This window comes from Colossoma macropomum, unplaced genomic scaffold, assembly GCF_904425465.1.
Source record: "Colossoma macropomum unplaced genomic scaffold, Colossoma_macropomum, whole genome shotgun sequence".
Classification (NCBI taxonomy): Eukaryota; Metazoa; Chordata; class Actinopteri; order Characiformes; family Serrasalmidae; genus Colossoma; species Colossoma macropomum.
Window position 1 is genome coordinate 14,819,218 of NW_023494805.1, and position 22,367 is coordinate 14,841,584.

At 40.9% G+C, this 22,367-nt stretch overlaps 1 protein-coding gene across 1 annotated transcript in view; it reads left to right on the forward strand.

Moving 5' to 3' along the window:
• The first annotated feature begins 936 nt into the window (after positions 1-936).
• dhx15 (DEAH (Asp-Glu-Ala-His) box helicase 15) overlaps positions 937-22,367 on the forward strand; it is a 31,151-nt gene continuing 9,720 nt past the window's right edge. Inside the window, exons 1-6 of the mRNA XM_036596241.1 lie at positions 937-1,102; positions 3,056-3,401; positions 6,431-6,624; positions 7,658-7,817; positions 9,305-9,523; positions 16,329-16,496. Of these exons, the coding sequence (XP_036452134.1) occupies positions 1,035-1,102; positions 3,056-3,401; positions 6,431-6,624; positions 7,658-7,817; positions 9,305-9,523; positions 16,329-16,496 (1,155 nt within the window). The 5' untranslated portion in view covers positions 937-1,034. The remainder of the gene's footprint in view (positions 1,103-3,055; positions 3,402-6,430; positions 6,625-7,657; positions 7,818-9,304; positions 9,524-16,328; positions 16,497-22,367) is intronic.

A 22,367-nucleotide genomic window follows, 5' to 3' on the forward strand; every position in this document is an offset into this window, starting at 1 on the left:
GTCTGCAGACAGTAAACCTTACATTCACAGCTTTACACTGTATAAACATCTGGAACATTTTTACCATTAAAATCTGCAGCAACAACAGCAATTTATTATTTATTTATTTTTTTTATTGTGTGTCATCCCTCATACAGAATCAGAAATTTATCTAAACTTTATTTGACAGGTAAGCAGCTAAACAGTCTCTCACACAAAAACATATGATTATTACAGCACAATTCTGACTCTCGGATTGGCCCATTTCTTACATGAGGAGACACCAGTTTTGTCTGTGTACAGCATGTGCACGACAGAATAATTTTGCATAAATGAATGTGCTTATGTTGAATCTTCTTCTGATCAGATGACTTTTGGGCAAGTAAATCTAAAGAAATAGAAAATAAAAACTAACCTAATAATAACACAATTAATGGCCAGCGTTTGCAGGGAACCTGTGTTAGACTACATTTCCCATGTTCCAGTCTTATATGGCCATGTACCTCAGTAAAAATGCGTAAAAATGTATTGTATATGAGTAAATCGTGTGGACTGACACCTAAGCTATGTACGTTTGGGAATTATATCGTGATGTTGCATTCCATCAGCACCACCCAGCTCTAACGGCAGGCCTGCGGTATTCGGTTTGTAGTTGTCTTTTGCTCAGTGGTGCCCCGCTCGGTGGGTGTCGGTACTGCAGGCTGCTGGAGAGCAGTAACAGTAATTTGGCGCTTCATACAACATCCTCCCCGGATCAGCGCTGCACAGCATCCGTAACCTGCTCTCTTCACCAAACTAAACGGTGCTCTCTGCGTAAATATATGCAGTGTTTTTTTCTGTCAGTAGGAGGGGTTTTATTCATCGCTCGCCCCGCAGAAATATTTTCCCTTTCTCAGTCTCAGAAATAATAATGATGAGGTAAGTGCTTCCGGTCGCCATCTTGTCGTTTAGCGGCGTGTGTGAGAGAGAGTGTGTGTGTGTTTGAGGGTTTGTTTGGAATAATCCGCCGATCTCTCTCCTTTTTATTCTTTAGTTGTTAACCTTTCCTTTACAAGATGTCTAAACGACATCGCTTGGATTTAGGCGATGATTACTCATCGAGCAAAAAGAGATCTTCTGACGGGTAGGTTTTAATCGGGGTGACTCGGAAAGCGCTGCTGTGTTTGTGTGTGTGGCCGCACAAAGCGCAGTCCGGCCGGCCGCGCGGCCTCTTTGTGTCAGCTGAGGCTGAAGTTTGGCTTCTCCGGCGAATTTTGCGCTCCATCTTAAATAGCGCAGCAGTTAGCTACATTCTGACGCCAGTGAAGTGTGCAGTGTAACTACCGCGCTATTTAAGGTGGAGCGGAAAATTAGAATAAAAAGGCAGTTTCAGCCTCGTTTGTGTCGACCAGATAGAGTTAAAGTACAGTGACACAAGAAGCGACACGTAAAACATCACACGGTCACATGTAGTTACTGAAACAACATTAGTTAAGTTAGCATCTTGACGGAAGTTCTGCTACATTCCCGAACTCGGCGCAGCTCTTCATGTGGAAAATGAAGGTTAGGCTAAGAGCAGCCGGCTAGTCTGGTTCCGCTAACGTTAGCACGTGGGCATTTGACTCGGCTAATTCATGTCAGCTGTCAGTCTGCAATGTATATATGTGATACGTAGTTCACTCATTCAGTTACGTATCGTTTATTTAGCGACACTAATGTTTATACTGATGTTAAACGGTTCTCTGGCAGAGCGTGCAGATACCGTGCCAGTTAACCGGTCTTGTTAGCTTAGCCGTCGTTCAGTTACCTGTTTTTTCCATGCGGCCTCTACAGATTTACTTTTGAGTAACATTTAGAACACAAAGTTGCAGTCCAGATCGGTTTATAAGCTTGTGTTATTGTTGGCTGACATACACGTATATTTAGCTGATATTTTAGGTGAACTGCATTGCTTCTGGCTGTTACCTTGATAGAAATGCTTAGCAACAAGGGCTAGCTTGCTAGCTTAGCTAACGAATTCATGTTTGGCGCCGCACGTTGAGACCATTGGCTGTGTTAGTCAGCTAACGTTAGCTAGCTAGCCGCGCTAAGCACTTTGGGTTTTTGGTTTGAAGTTAGAGCTAGTGGAGACTTTTCTGTTTTTCATGTTTTTTGTCAGTTTGTTTCGGAGATAGCAGCCACCCCAGAAGTTTTGTGTTTTACCCAAACAAATGAATTGTAGAGGCGAAGCGGTTAGAGAGCAGTAATCACAGCGTTATAGATATAAACCGTGGCTGACATGAAACTAACTGTACACCAAACATAGTAACTATGTAATCAAGTGTAGAACTGGTGCGCATGCAGTCAGGATAAAGCAGCTGCTGTAAGTGCAAATTCTTAGATGTATCATTTCTTGCTCAGAGCCGACATGTGCAAAGGAAAGTGGTTAGTCTTGTTTTCCACATGTTTTAAGTCACGAAGCTTTCCCTGCTCTGTCACGGCGGGCTGGTTATGAAGGCCATGCTTTTAAATTTATGAGTTGGCTCAGCTGTTGCGTTAAGGACAACACAAACATGTGCAGAGATCCCAGAGACTGTGATGGGGGAACTGTGTCCCCTTTTTAGCTGACATACTTGCGCATTCATTGTGTCAATTATTTATTGCCTTATGGTGATGATAAAGAGGAGAATGGCTTAAATAAAACATGTAGCAAAAAATACTAATCCGAACTGGGAAAGGGGTAAATTACGTCCACAGCGTCTGACTGTTAATCTTGCGTTGTTGTGCAAGTGACTTAAATACCTGGGGAAGCAAAAAGGCTGTTCTACTGTCCTGCCAAGCCAACAGCAAACCTGGGAAAACATGGAAAACATATAGTTTTAATATATGGGAATTTTGTGTAATCAGTTTGTAATGTTACAGATTAATCAGTTGTCTCCCACCTAATGAATTAATGGCAAAAAGCAAACTTACAGTACAGTTGTGCACCTCATGGTATTGAAAGTTGTCCATTGCGATTGGAGTGTTGCACTGATGTATAATGCACACAGAACTCAACTAGCCCATATTAAAGGTCATTGATCTCTAATTACAAATTGCCCTTTTATTCTTTTTACAGAAAAGATCGTGATAGAGATCGTGATGACCGGTCGAAGGACCGCGATCGTGACAGAGATCGGGACCGGGATCGAGAGAGGGACAGAGACAGGGAAAGCAAGGCCCCCAGCATGACTCTGAACTCGAGCCTAGCGGCCGGAGGAGGCATGCTTCCCCTCAAGCAGGCGGCTGTTCATCAGCAGATCAACCCCTTTACCAACCTGCCGCACACACAGCGCTACTACGAGATCCTTAAGAAACGCCTTCAGCTGCCTGTCTGGGAGTACAAAGAGCGCTTCAATGAGATCCTCACCCGCAACCAGAGCTTTGTGCTGGTGGGAGAGACTGGGTCTGGGAAGACCACACAGGTTTGTTACCCTTCACGAGACACTGTGATAACAACCATGGTTTGCTCAGTTGTTTTTGCCATCCATTTGACCCAGATTTGGTAGAAAGCAAAGCCTACACAGCTTGTTCTGTAGCTGTAGGTAGAAGGATGTAGCTTTTAAGGCTTATTAATGGTTTGGTAAGGCTGCACAAAATAGAGAAAATATTAGTATTGCAACTCTGATATGCTTTGCAATGGTTATGCTTGTAAAAACACAATAAAATGATATTAGAATAAATACAAATGCAGTAAAACAAAAATGACAAGTATTCTTTGCTTTCAAAAATGTAGTTGAAATCTTTTGAGCTAGGTACAAGAGCGCAAGTTTGGTTTTGGACTTCTTCCAGATGCCTCCAGCCACTGAATGGATTTGTTCAAATTTTTTATTCTTTAATTAACAAACCAAATGTAAGAGTAAAAACACACAGCTGCTGCTTCTCACACCAAGACCTGCGTGACTAGCTTCTTCACTGTAAATGGCAGCGCTCGCTCAGCACTGTGGCAACTAACAAACATCACTTGCTTCATTAAGAAATGACAAACTAACTTCTGAGATACTCTCATTGATTTGATTTTATGCAGTCTTTGTCATGCTCTAGGTACTGAATGTTGTGAACTGACTCTTGTTACGCCCTCTCCTAAATACTGTAAAAGATTGCATCAAAAGTCACTGACATTGTGGATTTGGACACCTGTACATGGGCCAGATTTCAATCTCACTTGCAGTCATTCTGTTTAAACTGCATGTTGATTAGCTAGTAATATTTAAATCTTAAATTAATACTTAGGTAACATAGGTCTTTTTCCTGTCATAACTGCTGTCTATATGTTAAATTGGTGCTGTGCGGTTACTGATAAAATTTAATACCAAGATATTCTCGAACATGTCGCAGTATTATGCTATCAGGAGATATTTAAGTTTAACATTAAAAAAGTTAATGAACTCTAACTTCCTGAGTTTCCTTATTTTAAGCAGATGAGTTAAATGTAAACCAACAAGGACGGCATACCATGAGTAAAGTGCACAAAATTAAATGGTGCTTATCTGTCAAATATATTGCTGAAAATATCACCAAAACAGGTAATGTGTCGATATCACAGTATACCAGTATAGATGTTACCTCACCCAGCACTATGCTAAATGTTTGGCTTGGGAATTTCATTTTGTGTCATGGAATTCCACTGTTTAAAAAGTGTAAGAACCCTGTGTAGAACTGTAAGTAAAGCACTTTTCATAGTTTCGATCCTGCTTTTTTAAGCAAACAACAAGAAGTCCAACTGCCACAGTTCAGCAACACTTCGCTGTGCGAGCAGACCCTCGTTTACTGCCACTTTGTCATTTGTTCACTACTGTTGCAGTGTACACTGCGCTTAACACCACATATCAGGTGTAGGATAGTACCGGCGTATTTTAGTGAGTACAAGTAAGAATAAATGAGCACAGCGCTCATGAGCACATGATACCAGTATCAGCATCGATGCATTCTTACTACTGTATGATAAATGCTCTGGTGAATCAGTAATAAAATAACATGGCTAAAAATAGGCACTATTTTGACAGGGCATGTCCCAGTTATTACATAATCACCTGATTATTTGAGGTGATCACAATTATTTCAGCAGGCCGTGATTATTTTCTGCTCTTGTTATCACAGCAAGCAGACTGTGAAACGTATGCATTTTCACCAGATGGGCTGAGAGGAATAAATGTAAAAAAAAATTGTGCATTTACCAGGATGCATCATGGCTCTTATGAAAGCAACAAAATTCTAACTTTGCACTGTGGTTATAACATGATGAGAGGACAGTTTTATTTGTTTGCTGAGTAGCTAAGTAATGTTAGCATGTATGCTTGCAGAAAAAGTATTTTTCACTCCTGTTTTTAGTTATAAGAAACATGTAAGCTTCACTTGACTACCCATGATTCTGGTTAACTATAGTTGTTTTAGGTGTGTTTGTGTGCAGTGCAGTCTGTTATCATTACCATTTTATTCTAATTGCCATTTCATGTCAGTACAATGGGGTATGAGCTACAAAGCAGAGAAAGCTGCACTTGTATTTGTAGTAGTTTCATAATGATAAAAAACAAACATTGTTAATCACAATTATTTCTATGAAAGTTGATCATCAGCAAAAAATTGATGTTTGTGACAAGCCTAATTTTGACCAATATAATTAACTTTTGTTGATTATGTGTACACCTTGATTTGTCAAAATGCCAACACGTAATTGGTCAAGACACTCGCAGCACACAGGGAAAAACATTGTGATTTGGTTAGAGAGCTCATTTGCGCATTGAAGCCTTTTGAGACACCAGTATTGCAAAGACTAACAATAGGATAATAAATGAAAAGTGGTATATTTTGAAGCCCTGATAATATGCAGTTGACAGTGCTGAAGTGGTTTTAATTTGACTGATGTAACCATCTATCTCAGTTTTCATGCGTTTCATGTTTCAAATGTTTGCATCACTTCTGTCAGTTTTTAGGGCTTCAGAGGTTTGCTTCGGTTTTGCTTTAACGACAAACCCAAACAGCTATGTTGTGACAGGTTAAATACTTTTATTCATCTTATATTCGTCAATAAGTCTGTAAATCATGGCTCCACATACATGTTGACAGTACTTCCACAGGTCTTATGACCTCCACCTCAGTCATGGGTTTATTTTCATGTTCAGTGTACAGAATTCTTCAACACTTGCTTCAGAAGATGAGCTCTGCATTGAGACACATTTTAACAGAAGACCAATGAAGCTCAGTGAACACAAACTTGAGACCCTTTAGTATGTTTCCTTACTGAATCACTGTGGTAATTAAAGCTGCTTTTATTACCAGCTAAGTAGTTAGAAGTTCAAGTATTCACATTTCATCCTTATTGTTTTTACAGATCTGCAGGTATGTTCTATCAGGCTGTTTGGATGTTGAAACACTGACAGTCTACTGAACAGGATTAGTGATAAAGATATGCTTGTCTAAAGTTTGTGCTTGGTTCTCTGTGTTTTACTGATAGATCCCTCAGTGGTGTGTGGACATGGTCCGGTCTTTGCCGGGGCCTAAGCGGGGTGTAGCCTGTACTCAGCCCAGAAGAGTGGCAGCCATGAGCGTGGCTCAGAGAGTGGCGGATGAGATGGACGTCATGCTGGGACAAGAAGTCGGTTACTCCATCAGATTTGAGGACTGTAGCTCAGCAAAAACCATCCTTAAGTGAGTCCATACTGTGAATCTGATTGTTTTTAAGTTTAAATCCAAGAATTTTTCTTGGGACATGTGTCAACATTTAAATTCCAACAAATATATAAAAAATATTTAAAATGCATGTTAAGCAATATAGTCTACAAGTAGGATCCAAGATGGGTGTTGTGCAGTGGGTTTTGTGGATGTGTGTGGTTGTGTACCCTTAAGTTTTCTGTTCAGTAAATTAAGAAAATGGAAATACAAGGAGGGAAGTAACATAGTGATGGCACAATACCACTTTTTCTTGTCTGGTGCAGATATTCTGGCTTCAGAATTTTCCTCCCTCTGTAAGCACTTCCCTGTAAATGAGTATCTAAATGTAGGTCTGTTTAGTCCAGTGGTGACCAGCCCTTCTTCTGCAGATCTACTTTCCTGCACTTTCCAATTCCAACCCGAAGATAACATTTCATTTGGATAATCAGAGATGGGGTTGATCAGGCTTGGAGCTGAAGTCTGCAGAAAGGTAGATCTTCAGGAGCAGGCTTGGTAACCTCTGGTTTAGTCTAAAGAAGGAAGCATAGATATTCTACTCCATCCAGCTAAAGGCTACCACACACTGGAGGAGAAGTTTTTTTGATGTTACCATAACTTTTGGTTTGCAATAGCTTAGCCGGCTGTACTTGAATTTCTGTATTTCCTGCTTTGGACTGAACAGATGATAAACTCCTGCGTCTCCCTCTGGTGGAGTATAGAGTTCAGACGTTCAAGGTTCTTCAGTATGAGAATGTAAAACATGTGAGAGATGCTCATTTGCATACCAGATATCATATTTGCTTAGTTGTGTGTTTTTTTTTTTTTTTTTTTGTTTGTTTTTTTTTAAATTATCGAATATTGAAGAATTATTGACTATTGAATATTCAAATTGATTGGTGCCATCTCTTGTGGGGGGATGTTTGCAACTTCTTAGTGAATGTATAAAATGTTTTTATTTTGGGTTAATGATGTGATGTCATTCTTACTGTTTTTAGCTTTAAGAATGCCTAATAAGCTGTTCTGTCTGTAGGTACATGACCGACGGTATGTTGCTCCGTGAGGCCATGAACGACCCCCTCCTTGAGCGATACGGCGTTATTATCCTGGACGAGGCTCATGAGCGCACACTGGCCACAGATATTCTGATGGGTGTCCTCAAAGAGGTTGTTCGCCAAAGGGCGGACCTAAAGGTGCGTGTGCCTTTAAAATACCCCTGCAAGCACATCAGTGCTAGTCTGCTGTGACATGTCAGCATTCCATCGCTGTCAATTTGTACAATCCAGATCCATTTCAGTTCCAGTTTGAGCTGAAGAAAAAAGGGGAAAATACAAGAGAAGAAAACGCAACATTGTATTTCTCTGGCACAGTGAGGGACTGCTCGCTGGCCATGTTTCGAATGGGGTGCTGTAATGTGATCTTGTCATCTGAACCCTCTAACCTCATCAAAAGTCATTTCCTTGGTAACTGCTTTGACCAAGGGAGTGCTGATGTGTGATTCTCCTGGTGTTCCACATGAAAGGAAAATGGCATGAGATGTCACACCCATGAACATTAAATCCTAGAGTACTGCCTTACGTTTGTGGGTTTGTTTGTTTATACATTTATTTATTTATTTTAAACAAACAGTTTATTTATAGGGGGGATTACATATTTAGTAATCCTTTTGGAGTAGCAAAAGGGTACACTGGAGTCAAATTAATTCAAGAGGAATTATGCTTATCTCAGTGAACATTACCAAAAATGAATAATGAGAGCTCACTGTAACTCAGCTATTAGGTGTAGAAGCAATGAACAAATGAATCAATTTGTAGATTAGAGATAATAAGCTGGGGAGACCTGAAATGGGCTTCTTTTGTCTGGGTCAGTGAGTGACATGCTCTTTAGTGATACATTAGAAAAATTGGATTGGTCACAAACTTCATCCACTTTGTGCTTAAGCCCCAAAAACTACCTTTTGAAAAGTGTCTGCAGTCTTATAATTTTGTGAGCGCATTCTTCACCCTGCCTATTCTGTGCTCCGCTTTAACGATCCCTTTTTTCTTTTGCCTGGAAACCACTGATGAAGCTTCTTCACTGCTTGAACGGCTGACAGCTGTGTGGCTGTTTGTTTGCAGACAAATGCGGCCATTCCGCTCAGCAATGCGAGGCCAGTTCGTTTTGCAGCAGAGCTGAGCCTGCCCCTGGGTCAACCCATTTTAAGGCAATCAGCCCAAGGGGAGCAGAGGCACATCGCCTTTTATGGGCGGAATGTGCCGGACCCAGTTCTCATAAAGCAGATGGGTAATGACTACTTGTTGTCGGGATCAAATCAAAGGTTATACACGTGTTCAGAGACTGTTAAATTAGGTCTAGGTGACTCCGAATGATCCCTGGCCCTGTGTCCCCATCCGAATTTGAAGTTTAATTTGCCTTGATTAAGTGCAATTATGATGTCTCACGGTGCGGAAAGGTGGCAGGGTGGACCTTGGAACGTCTCACTTGAAAGGCGTAGAGGTTCATTTTCTTCCATCAGAGTCCTAATGTGTCTTATAGAATTGGCTCCAGGGAGAACATAGCATGGCCAGTCTAGCCTGACCTGGGCGAAACACAGCAGGGTTAGTCCAGTCTATTGTAGCATAGCGGCCACTTAAAAGCCAATACAGAGTCATTACCTCCATTGCCTTTCTCTCTGCCTCAGGTTATTGTCATGAGTGCCACCCTGGATGCTGGAAAGTTCCAGGTGTATTTCGACAACTGCCCCCTGCTCACTATTCCTGGCAGAACACATCCTGTGGAAATCTTCTACACACCAGAGCCAGAGCGAGACTACCTGGAGGCAGCCATCAGAACGGTTATCCAGATCCACATGTGTGAGGAAGACGAGGGTGATGTTCTGCTTTTCCTCACAGGACAGGAGGTAAGCCCTTGTTCAGCCAGTGGTGAATGCTGCGCTTCTGCTTGTTTGCTGTTTGCGTTTTAGAACAGTCCACCTGGTCTGCAGAAAAACAGGTGCTAGAGGCGCTACATAATGATTTAAATAAAACGATCGCCTTTTGCACTGTACAGCTTGCGCACTCCATACAAACCGTGAGTCATTGAATTCACTGACTGAAACTTCAGCAAATAAAGTGCAAGATAAGCAGCATGTAGGAGTATTTCGAAGTGTGATTAACATTAGTAAAATATTTGCCTCAATCTGTTTGCCCAATTCTAGTCCAGTGAGCACGTTATTGCTGCTGATAACAGTTGCATAGAAGAAGTGTCTGAGTTTTCCCTCACTGCTGCTTTCCATGACACAAAATGGCAAATTAGCCAAATAAATTAAATAAAAGCAACAAACTACAGCTAAAATTGTGTTGGTTGTGTTTATTTCTAAATCATCACACCCATAGCATCCGTGTGACTCAAAAAAGCTGTATTTAAATGAGAGGCCAGCATTCGCAACTTCTTTAGTAACATGCTACTCGTGAGTAGCTGTGCTTCGGCATATTGTTGCTGCCTACTGGGTATATTTTAAAGTGCAGTAACAACATGCTTTATTTTTTGGTTAATAATGAAATGTCAAATTGTTTTTAAGGGAGATTTTGAGATTGAATGACTGAGTAGACGTTCAGAAACACCAACAGAGTATTCAAAGCCTATAAAATGCTGTTTCTAGCCAGTTGTACAGTTAAGAGTTAGAATCTAGCTGGTTTTACATTTAGTGCATTAGCTAGGTATGGTGAGTTAGTTACCTTGAATCGAATAGTGCTGCAGTGGAGAAGTGTGGGTTTTGTTCCATGTCAGAAAAGCACTGCTGTACAGCTATAGTTTTGTTCTCATGCTCCTCATCTGTCTCTTTCAACGACAGTCTCTGTAGCGCAGTGGCGGAAAGAGTCATGTCTGTGGCTGATTCATCCGAAGCCTTGTGGAGTTTTGTCTTGCTGAAGTCTTTCGTTTGGCTGGTTGAGCTGCAGTTTTAGAAATTTTGTTTTTTGGTGACTTCCGTTGGACGTTATCTATCGTAGTAAATAGACCGTAGTGTGTGGACAAAGCCCGTGATTTATGTACTCGCACTGTTTGAAAACGCTTGGTCTGTGCTACGTGAAATAGATCTTCTACTGACAGCTCTGTCTATGGACAATTTGAAATAAAATGTTTCGTTCAAAATAAAATGTTGTGCACTGAGTACTGAGCAAACATGCTGAGAAACTGAGCTACAGCAGTGCTTCTGACTACTAAAACCAGTGCTGCTGACTACTAAAACTGACGTACATGGACAGTACCATCTCTCTACAGCTGATTTTGCAAAGACAGTTTAAAATATCACTGTATTAAAGTTAATACCTCATATTCCATTCGATCAGATAGAAAGAAGTTTGCATATACAGACTGTTTAGCTAGCGTACATGTGTCCACCCCTTGGGGAAGTGATTGTGATTGTGTGCGCTTTAAAACAGGCTAAAATCACGGTGTATGCCTGGAATACGCCAAGGTGGAATGTTCAAAGTGACCAGCGGCTTTGTGTCTGACTGTGACTGAGTCGCTAACAGTTCTCTGTGTTTGCAGACCCTCGTTCACTGCCAGCTTGAGTCATTTGTTCATTAGTGCTGCAGTGTACACTCACTAGGCTTACGTCTCATGATATCAGCTGGTATCGGATGTTAATATCAGTACATTTCTGTGAGATTGAGTACGAGTAAATGAGCATGGTATCAGGCTGATACCGGAAATCAGTATCGATGTTGATGCATCCCTAGTTAATACATCCCTCACATACTCTTAAAACAATTTAGCAAATCCACTTCCATACCCTTCTACACAGTCCTAGAGAGCTGAGATCAACGTTAAGATTTATAATGACTATGGACTCACCTGGGTTTGGTGCTTGGGTGAAGAGCCTGTGTGTGATGTCAGTGTGTGACCCAGATTCAGCCCTGAAATTAAGTCATTTGTTATTTTCCCTTTCTTGCAACTGGTGCCCACCCAACTGGAATAGGGGTTTAGATTCCCACCCAAAATGATAAATATGGTTACAGATGAAGGGTCAGCAGCATCCTCGTGTGTGGGTGTGAGAGATGCATGTATGTTGTATACAGTGTAGTCTGTAAGTAATTGAACAGTGACACAATTTGTTGTTTTTGGCTCTGTACTCCAGCCTATTGAATTTGAAAAGAATCAATGGCTGAGGTTGAAGTACACAATGTCAGTCTTAATTCAAGGGTAATTACATCTGTATTGAGTGAAAGAGCCACAGCCCACGTTTTCTATAAATAATTGGACAATTCCAGACATAATTGGTCAGTCGTCTGCTCTGTTTTTTGGCTGGGTGTGTCGTTGCATCAGTAGTTCATGAGATGAATTAAAAGTTGATTCTTAGTGTGACATTTTTTCTGTAGTCAACTGCTGTAGTCTGTGTCACTTAAGCTGTACGTGTGTCAAAACAACATTTGGTAAATTAAAAAAAAACCTGTTTAACAGAGGAACACTTTGGGATGGAAGCATAATAAAGAGAAAAATACATCAGCTTGATCTCAGATGGGTGTACCTAGTGCTGGGCAATATGACTGTGCCACTCTCATGATAGATTGATGCAATACAATATGAATGTTGTATATCTTCAGTACTTGTATAACCCTGATCAGCTGCATGTTGATTATAAAGGGAGCACAAATTAGTCCAGATTAACTGGATTTAGAGCACCACTGTATGCCAAATAGTGAATAAAAAGCATTGTATTCACAGTTTGTGATAGGTAATTTTTAAAATGTAGCATTGCTGGTTCTTTTTTCCTCAGTTCAAACTTATCAAATGTCTGAAAAAAATAAATCATAAAATATGTATCACATGAACATCTCTGGAAGTATTGCAATATTAAATTTTTGCCGTATCACCCACCTCTAGGTTTACCTCTTACATTTACATTATGCCATAAATGTGTTACTGTAGAGTTCTTGGAAAGATGATTATGGGAATGGAAATTAGTAGTAGGGCTGAGTATTGTCAGTAACTTATGTCTCACAATATGCATCATCATACAAGCTCCCCAATATAGTACAATTCAATGACAGCCACCAGATGTGCAGCAGACATTTTTGGTTAGGTTTTTTGTTTGTAAAATTTAGAGCATTAATCAGGAACTACATATGGTTGTGGGCAATGCAAATAACATTTTCATTAATGTTTAATGCTGTTTAAGTTTTAAAAAATACAGGAAAAATGATCAACAATAATTTTGAGGGATCTTGTAAGAACTGTATTATAGATGTTGCTCCCTCTGAGGTGCTGGACACGGAGGCTAAAGAGTGAACTTTCTGCACTTTTAATCACAGAGGCCTGATAGGGAAGTGGTTGTGAGTCAGTGTCTGTAAAAGTATCTGTGATCAACAGTGTTCACTGATGCGCACTGTAGGTAACATACATCACAGTAATACCTGCTTAGTTTTCAACAGCGCTGCAGCATGAAATAGCTCTACAAACGGTAAGGTGCTTCATTCATGTGCTGTATTCACATGCTCAACAGCAAACAATAAACTAATGAATCAACTTCAATTGGACTGAAATGCTAACTTCTTCAGCACAAACTTTTATACAGACATTAATAAATAAACAGCAAAACCCTAACCTTAACTTAGTAGAGCATGTTTTCCATGTGCTGGTAATGTGGAGGTCAATTTATCAGTACACACTGTCCACAATATTGATGTTCACTTGGAATTTTGAACACAACCCATTCACTACTGGAACAGTTATCTTGTATTTGTATCCATTATGAGGCAAAACAGCCCCAACTGGATAATGTTGTATGTTCTCCCACAGTTTAACATGTTCTTAAATAAATTAAAGGTGTTGGTGTAAAATGGTACTGTTCATAGAACAGCTTGCTAAACCTGTAGGTTTTTTTTTTCTTTTTTCTTTATGCACAAAAGTGTAGCAGAGGTTTGGTTAAGCAAACAGATCTATAGATTACATCGATTGAGATTTAGAATATAACCATTGCAATCAAAGAGACGGTGCTTAATTTGTTAAAATAGAAATGTTCAGCTGCAGTTCTCAGGAATTGTTTATTTTTTCAGATTTATTTTTCTGTTGCTAAATAATTTTGAAGATTTTAATCCTTTTTTCATGACTTTTCTTTATTAAAGTTTGTTTCTTTATCTGGAAAGGGTGTGATGCTGTTGAATTTTTTGCCAGTTGCACAGTTATCTATTCGCAGTATCTTAAACAAGCTCCTGCAGATGAAATTCTGTTATTTGCACAACTGCAGTGGGTTCAGATTAGCCTCAAACTGGCACGGCTGAAGATTATTTTTCCCTTTTGAATCTGTTCCAGCTAATTTACATCTGCACTATGTAGATTAAAAAGAGCATTTCAAGAATGTTCATCCAGCATTGTATCAAGCCGGCTGTGTGGAGCGAGTGGGCTTGTGTTGGCGTCCTGCCCCAGGTGCAGACACTCTTCTTTGGACACAGCCTCTCATCCCTCTCCCTCGTGTTTTGGCTGTGTGGACACCAGTCCTCCTGACAGCTGCTGCATCCAGAGGGCTGATGGTCTATTAATACTTTGACTAATTTGATCAATCCATTCGCATTTACTCTGTCCCGCGTTGTGGTGGCAGGGCTTTGATTAAGAGGCACGTGGCTGCTTGCTCAATTTTGCATGCACACTTTGTATCCTGGGAACAGATCTGTGTAAGTACGGTCTATATGACAAAGCTCTACTCATACAGTCATGGTAGCTCAAATACAGGATAGGTTTTAAACAATGGACCCAAAATGTAGTGAATAAGAAGTTCCACTCTTTTTTTACTTTATTAGTCAAAATTCACATAATTTGAATGTCCTCAGTGTGGCATGGTAATCTTGGCATAATACTTCAGTATAGGTTTCTGGGAGTTGCTGCGGCATATATTAAACTGCCCCTACAATCTGCCGTATTAGGAAACTCTTTGGAATTTCAGGCACATGATCGCCCTCTTTCCTACCAGCATTGGCTGCATTGCACCCTTCAGCCTGAGGATGGTGCTAGTGTATAGGCTTTGGTTTTTGTCCGGCGGCGGCGATCTTGGTATGTTCATGTTCCAGCAAGAAGAAAAGGAGGATTTTTGTGCCTTTTTTAAAGCAGGATCTGCATTTGTGTCTATAACCAATACTTTCACTTGAGTTGTAATGCCCTCCTGATTGGTCGAACGTAGTATTCATTGAAATGGATGGATTACGAATCGGCTAAAAGACTTGCTTGTTTAGAACAGAGCGGAGCTCTGGCCACAGCAGTGTAATGTTACTTTGTAGTGAATTAAATGTTTTTCCACAAAAATGACTGCAATATTTAAACTCTGAATTCATTCTAATATTAACAAAAGCAACACCGTGTCTTTTAACGGTGCTGCTTCATAGGTGTTATAAGCATTTTAAAGCTGGTTAGCTCTGTTATGTCTCTGATTTAGTGTGTCAACTGTCTTTTTTGCAAGTTTCTGGAGGAGCAGAGATCCCCTGTGTCGAAGCCCACTATGTTTGTAATGTTCAGCCTCACTTAACTGATCCTTTTTGATTTTGCTTTGGTATATGCATCAGTGCAGCTTTCTCATTTCACGTTAGCCCTTCTCCATTGCCATCTGGAATAATGAACCATGCCTGTCTGTATGTATGTGTGCACATGCCCTTGTGACTGCTGCTTTTGACAGCAGAACCACAGGGAGCTCACCCAAGCACCATGCACTCCAAGTTTAATTTTCCTCAGCCACATTACAACTGGCACATGAAGTGTACTGGCACTAAAGCACCAGAGCCTCACCACTGTTGGTGTTTTATGCCCCTGGGAACTGTTCCAGGGACAGTTAATGTGATTTGTATGGAAAGGCTAGGGTCAAGATTAGTAGAGAACTGATCCAAAACCAGCTGCTGGCTCAAGTAACTGGGACAAACAGGATGCAGTTTAACAAAACTTGATGAACAAGGGCAGATGATGCTACTTTGGTGGTAAAGTGTGTAATTGTTAAGGTTATTTGCTCTTCCACCATCATTTGTTCACATTTTATTACAGTGAATGGAAGTGCCAACATTAGGAATAGCCCAGCTTTTGCCCATGATCAGAGTATCTACTGATAGTGAGTGCTGGTATTGATAAAATTCAGTATCACAGTATTTTCCAAATATATCAGGGTGTCTGATGTGTAAGGTAGTGAATCCTTGCTTTCGGTGTACTGCTGCTTTATGTCTTACAAACTTGACATAGCTTGTGGACTGTTGTGCTGTTTTCTCTTAATTACACCATAGGGAACCTTAGAGACAGAAACTACATTTCTAGAAAGGAGGCTTACTGTTTTGTGTATTTTATTCCAAAAAAATCTGAAGCACCCAGTAAATGATGTACTGTAGTTAAAGTTTTTATGCTTAAATATCATGAAAACTGGCTATATTGTTTAGTAACAATAATCAGTATAGTGGTATGATTGTCCAGCACTACAATCTGATGATGATGATGATGGTGATGATGATTATTATTATATATTAGATAGTAAAGCTGCCACAATATCATAATCTATATCATAATATCTGACTATGGCACCTCTCACAGTTGTATGAATAGAGAACTGTAGGGAGTGGTGTGGGATCTGTTCTTTTAAAGTCAATATCCCATCTCTTAAAATATGAGCAAGTTGTTTGGTATATCTCTAGTCAACATTTTTTTTTAACCGGTCAGTTGTTTATCTTGTGCGCTACTGTGTCTGGCTTCTTTTTCAGGAAATCGACGAAGCTTGCAAGCGTATCAAACGGGAAATTGATGACCTGGGCCCGGAGGTAGGAGACATCAAAATCATCCCACTCTACTCCACACTCCCGCCCCAACAGCAGCAGAGGATCTTCGAGCCTCCTCCGCCTCGCAAGCCCAGCGGAGCCATCGGCAGGAAGGTAAACGTCACCTCTCATCTTCCAAGCACTGCTCTGCTCAATCATTCATTAAGAACAAGACAGAGAGACATCGGAAGAATGAGAACGTGAGCTGAAGTAGTAGAGACAGGCAGGACAGTGAGTGGTGGCAGGAGGTTGTGGAAGTATTTTTTATTATTATTGTTTTTTTCTTTTTTTTTTTGCGCACTCTCCCCAAGCTTTGGTGCAGCACTGACTCACAGCATATGCTGCTTTTGTCAGCATATGATTCTTTCTTCTAAATCACAAGCAGAGTATTACTCATGAGCTCTTAGCCACTAGATATATTATCATAGTCAGTGGTTTTCGTCCCTTGCAAAAATGTGTTCCATCTTTTTCGCCACTGCATTGGCACATATACATCTTGATGGAGTCACTTTTATCTCTCGACTGCAAAGGGACCATCCCTACTGCTTGGTGGGAGTCTGACAGAATGCCAGTCTAATCATTGCCTACAAATTTGTAGACATTTTCTGTCCTAGACAATACTGGGGAAAAATAGAGCTGTGCTCTTTCAGTGTTTTGGGCTGTAGGTGCTTCCAGTCTGTTTCATCCTTTAGCAGCTGTAGCATTAGCAGTCCCTTCAATTCATTCTCCCACAGTTGCTTTTTGATGTGCGCACGGAATCAAACGGCTATCTCGGCCTCGCTCTCTTCCCTCTGCTCTTCTCCTCTGTGGCTTCATGTCATCATTTCATCTTCCTCAACCACTTCTATGTTTAAAGAGGTGCAGGAATTTGCGCTGGTCTGATTGCCCGTAAGCCAGGGTTCTGGCTGCTTTAAAAGTTCAAACATCAGCCGGTGTTTGCTCAGGCTGTTCAAAGGGATGTTGACATGAAACAGCGACATAGATACACTGGTGGGGCTACTGTGGAGCTCCTGGGATGCAAACCCACAGATTCCTGACTGGGTTGGGGAAGCAACAAGGAGCAGTGTCTGACGATGAAACGCTGGGCAGAACAGGGGAGTGCTAACGGTGTGGGAAGTCTGCTCAGTTGTAATCAGGTCCTTACTCGGCCCCCAAACCCCAGACGCAGACTTTGAAATGACAGCAGTTCCACCCACACCCCGGTGATTTCTTAGAGGTGTCTGACCAGCCTTCTGGCATTCAGGTATTATTTTTCTGCATCCTACCTTGTCTGTCCCTGGGTGACTTCAGTTGCATAGAGATGAGCTCAAATTACCTTGTTAAAATGTCATCTTGTCAGACCCTCTGGCATACATTACCCACAATGCAAATGAGGTTTCTTTGGTGTGACTAGAAGACAGGGTGTGGATATTGACTGCACACCTGTGCAGGAGCCCAGTTGCCAGTCCTGCACTGACAACAGCAGATTTTATGGGACTAGTTTAATCAGTAATGCATGTCTTTTAGCCTTGATCAGTTGAAGGCAGCCCATCGTTGTGGCAGGTAAACATTGATCATCATATGTATCTAGGGGTTTGGGAAATGTCACTTATGGTAGTGCAAAGAAAGGTGAACGGGAAAATAAAGGGCAGAGACAAGGGTGCCTGTCACACATGCTAATTTTTACAGTTGCCTCTTTCTGCAGGCCCCCTGTTGGCCATTCCACCAGTGGAATGGAAATCAGCTCAGATTTTTTGAATTAATACAATTAAATAAAATATTTTTTGCCCTGTAATTTATCAGGTTAACTAGGACTGGCTCTCTGGGTGTGAAATGTTGTTGTGACTGTGTTGAGCTGCTAGCAAGTAATGAGGGGTGAAAAGGGAGGCGTGAGAACCCCCTGCTGTGAAAATAATTCACACCTCACCACAAATACAGCTGTACTGAGAGAAAAACAGACAACCCAACTACAACTTTCTTGATGTCAGTAAATCATTTATAACTTGCATAATAAAAAAATAAATACAATAAAAAACGCTTCTGTAAAAAATAAATGATTTGATTACTCACCTACAAAGATGAAAATCCAGTTTGCTTCTGGTTTGGTAAATCATATAAATTCCCATCAAAATATATTTCATTAACGTTATTAAAAGGGGAAAAAATGCATAGTTGAAATGAAGGGACCTCCAAAAACAGGAGGAAATTGCGTTTTATGGCTGCTGTGAAAGAGGGTTAAGTCATCTGTTTCCTCCAAGCCCCCACTCAACTTTTGGTTGTCGCAGTAGAGTTCTTCAGCCCAAATCAGGCACACAGCCTGAGTTGTAAATCGGGTTTAATTTGTCAGTGTGGCACTTTCCCAGGTGACGTTGGTGAAGGATGGCTCAAGTTAGGCAGAGTCTCTGCCCTCATAGTGTCTAATAACCCAGAAGTAACACAGCACTATGATACCCTAATGATATTACTGATGAAAAGGCTGTTTAGTTCAATACTGCGACAGACTGATTGGAGCCAGTCGTGACTGTTTTGTGGCTTGTGCTTGGCTCCATAAGTATAACCAATCAATGCAATTGATGGGAGGCCTCATGTATATATGATTATGAGCAGGCTATTCTCTCAGTGGGGGGTAGGGTGAGCTTCAGTGTAATCACTGGATGTGATAAACCAGACTTGTCTCTTTACGATGACCCAATTTTTTTTTCCCCACTTTTGCCCATGTTACAGGGTTTTTTTTTTTTTTGGCGCTTGTAGTTCCTTAGCTTGTACAGACAGTTAGCACTGTAGTTTGAAGTTAACCCTGTGTGAACCAATGGAAAATTTGGGTTCAGACTTCAGTTCAGATTGTTCTTTTAAGGGCAGTTTAATTGATCAGCTTTCTATTATGCAAACATTTTGAAAAGGACATTTCAAAATAAGCGTGCTGGTCGTAGTCTCCTGCATACATAGGAAATATGAAGAGGACTTAAGAACAGCAACACTACTAAAAACTTGCACTATTTTTAGGCTTTTGTGTGAATTCTTCGTACTGCCCTAAACATTAGGATTATCTGATCTTGTCCAAGTATTTGTTTTCAGTGTATTTCCTTTCCTTTTAATCTTTATTAAAATTATTTTCTATTTTTCTTGCAGGTTATTATTATTATTATTATTTTTTTTTGTAATTTTGTACAAGTCTATCTAGGTGCACAGTAACACCATGGATCACACAGGGCAAGGGCTGCGTAATCTTCCATTGCTTGTGAAGCATGCCACTGCCATTTTCTCAAACTGCCAACTGAGCTCCTTGCTGTAGGGTGCAAATGGAAGTAAGCTGTTGCCAGATTACTTTGTCTTAAACTACTTTTTAGGTGACTGATGGAGGGTAGGATAGTGCAGAGGAACTATTTTAGAGGATTTTGGAAATTTAGATTGGACTCGCTCAGGTGAGATATATCACCCGTCCTGGCCTTGTGCTCAGCCAGCCACATTTGTTCCGGACCTTTTTGTGTGTGGATCATTGAATCCGCAAAGATGCAATTTCTCTACACCTTATGGGTCAATGAGTGTGGCTCAGAATGTGTAATGCATTCAGTGCCTTTGCCATGCAATTTGAGCTGATAATTTCCATGCCTTCCCTGGAATATTTTAAGGTAGACATTTTCCTGTCGGTCTTCCCTTTTTTGAGCACCGTAAACTGATCATGAATGTCACCAGGCCTTCCTTCTGTCAAACTAACGGAATGCTCCAGAATCCTCTGTCATTTAGTAGTCTGTTTTGAGTGTGCTCTGTTGGCTCAGGTCATGGCCCCCTGCCTCCGTGCACCAGATGGGCCTTTTTTGAGCTAGCACTTCCATCCTCTCCATGAATATATAGTCAGATGATTCTTTTCAGTGGCTGAAATACACGAGGTCAAGGGCTACATTGGTTTGGGGAGTGATGGGGGGCTGCATTAATAACTAAAGTCAGGCATTCTCTGACTGGAGAGAAACCCACTCTCAAGGTAGGATTTAAGCATCTTGTTGCCTTATTCCTTCACTTGATGGAAGAAACAGAATTACACGAAATGGCCAGCTTGCCTGCCGTGTAAGAATTTTTTTCTGTGCATTGGAAACTGAAGCCAGGATCTTTCTCAGGCTTGAATTCAGAAATGGGTCTGAAACTTTAAGGGGCAAAACTTTTTATATTGCTATACACTTTTACAGGCTTATGGACAGATATTTTGGGGGCAGGGGCTCAAGAAAGCAAAGGGCAACATGAATGTGAATTAAACTTTTTTTTTAATTTTTTTTTTTATTCACAATATATAGCAAACACTCAAGAAAGAAGAAAAGAAAAACCACTTTTGTTTCCCTACTTTTTTTTTTAAAGAACCATTTTTAAAAAATGAAATGTGGGTATGAAGAAACTTTTTAAACTTCCAACTAAAGGTTCCATGCTAGAAAGCTGCACCGACATGGTTAAGATTAGAGATTGGTTAGAGATACGGGTGACAGGATTTCATCCCAGTGCAGTTCTCTATTCCCTGCCAATAGAAGATTGTTCCTAAAACTGTACATACAAGCAAAACTCTACACCTTACAGATCAGTTAGTATGGCTCAGGATGTGTAATGCATTCACTGCTTTCTCACTAATATTTTAAGGCTGATACTTGAAGACTGGTCATGAATGACACTTTCTTTTCTCTGTCTAACAATGTTCGAGACCTCTGTTATTCAGCAGTCATTCAGGAACCTGCATTTCAAGCGCATGTGTTTCTGGCCAAAAACAGTCACAGTTATGGCCCCTTGTTTAAGTTTTTTTACTGCCGTGTTTTTGTGAATTGTTCCAGATACATAGATAATCGTTCAATGGCACGGCTGGCTGTTTTATTAATGCTCTAAAAGTATGAAATTTCAGACAGCGAATCCAAGCAATGTCCAGTGCATTCTGGATTGCGTCAGTGCCTCATGCAGTCAGAAGGGCACTTTTATGTAATGGGAACATCCACCAGCGGGGCAAGCTTGCGTGCAAGGAACTGCTACGCTCTCCACCCTCCCCCCCACACCCCCGTTCGACTCTCTCTTCTCCTCACGTTTGTGTAAACGGTGCCAGAGAGACCCATAGGGTGATGTGACTCATTTGATTTCTCTTTTCCGATTCAGCTGTCATTTCTCATATACAGTCTTGCTTCAGGGGATAATTGTAATAGAAAAGAATCTGGGACTGGGGGAGTCTTAACTCCATAGGCTTCTGCATGCTCCCATCTCTTCTACCTTCCCAGACACACCTGCTTGGTTCCTTTTTTGCATTTCCCTCTCTTTTCTGTGCATTTGTGTGCTCTGGTAAATCTGAGGAAAAAATAAATGTTGCAGCCACCCCTGATGCTTTGATCCAGTGTGTGCAAATCTGACAACTGATCCCTTGAACTCTCCACCCTGGTTCTAAAGCTGTGATGCAGTTTGCTGTTTGAATCCTTTTTTTTTATATCTCTTCAAACGTGAAGCTGTATTTTAGCTTTGATTCAAGATGTGCAGCCTTTTTCATCTCAAAGCTGTTAATCAAAAAACAATCACCTCTTCCTACCTTCAGTTAATTAGAAATCTAACTTTGTTTTTGGACTTCAGGAGTTCCCCCTCTGTTAGTCAGTGTGATGGATTTTAATTTGGCCCTCTCTTATGCTGCATCATGATTTGCATGTTGTGAACACCTCGGGGTGTATGAATCATCTACCTCTGTGTTACTATGTTTGTCCAATGTGACAGGCTTTTCTCTGAGGCGATTTATAGCTCAAATCCCTTCTACCGCCAACCTCTTCTGAGCTTTCATTCTCCTCTTGAGCAGACGCTTTGTCGTCTCAGCGTATCAAAGACGCCTACAGTCTCCAGCTCTGAGTGTGCTCAGTGTGTCACTAAACCACACGCGTGGGCCACCCGTACTCTAAGACCAAGAGCCTGAGCGAATGGGAGAAAGTGACGTGGCATGAATAATGGAGATTTTTGGAGGTGGGCTGCCCCTCTGAGAGGAAGCACCACGCTGTGCTCAGGCAT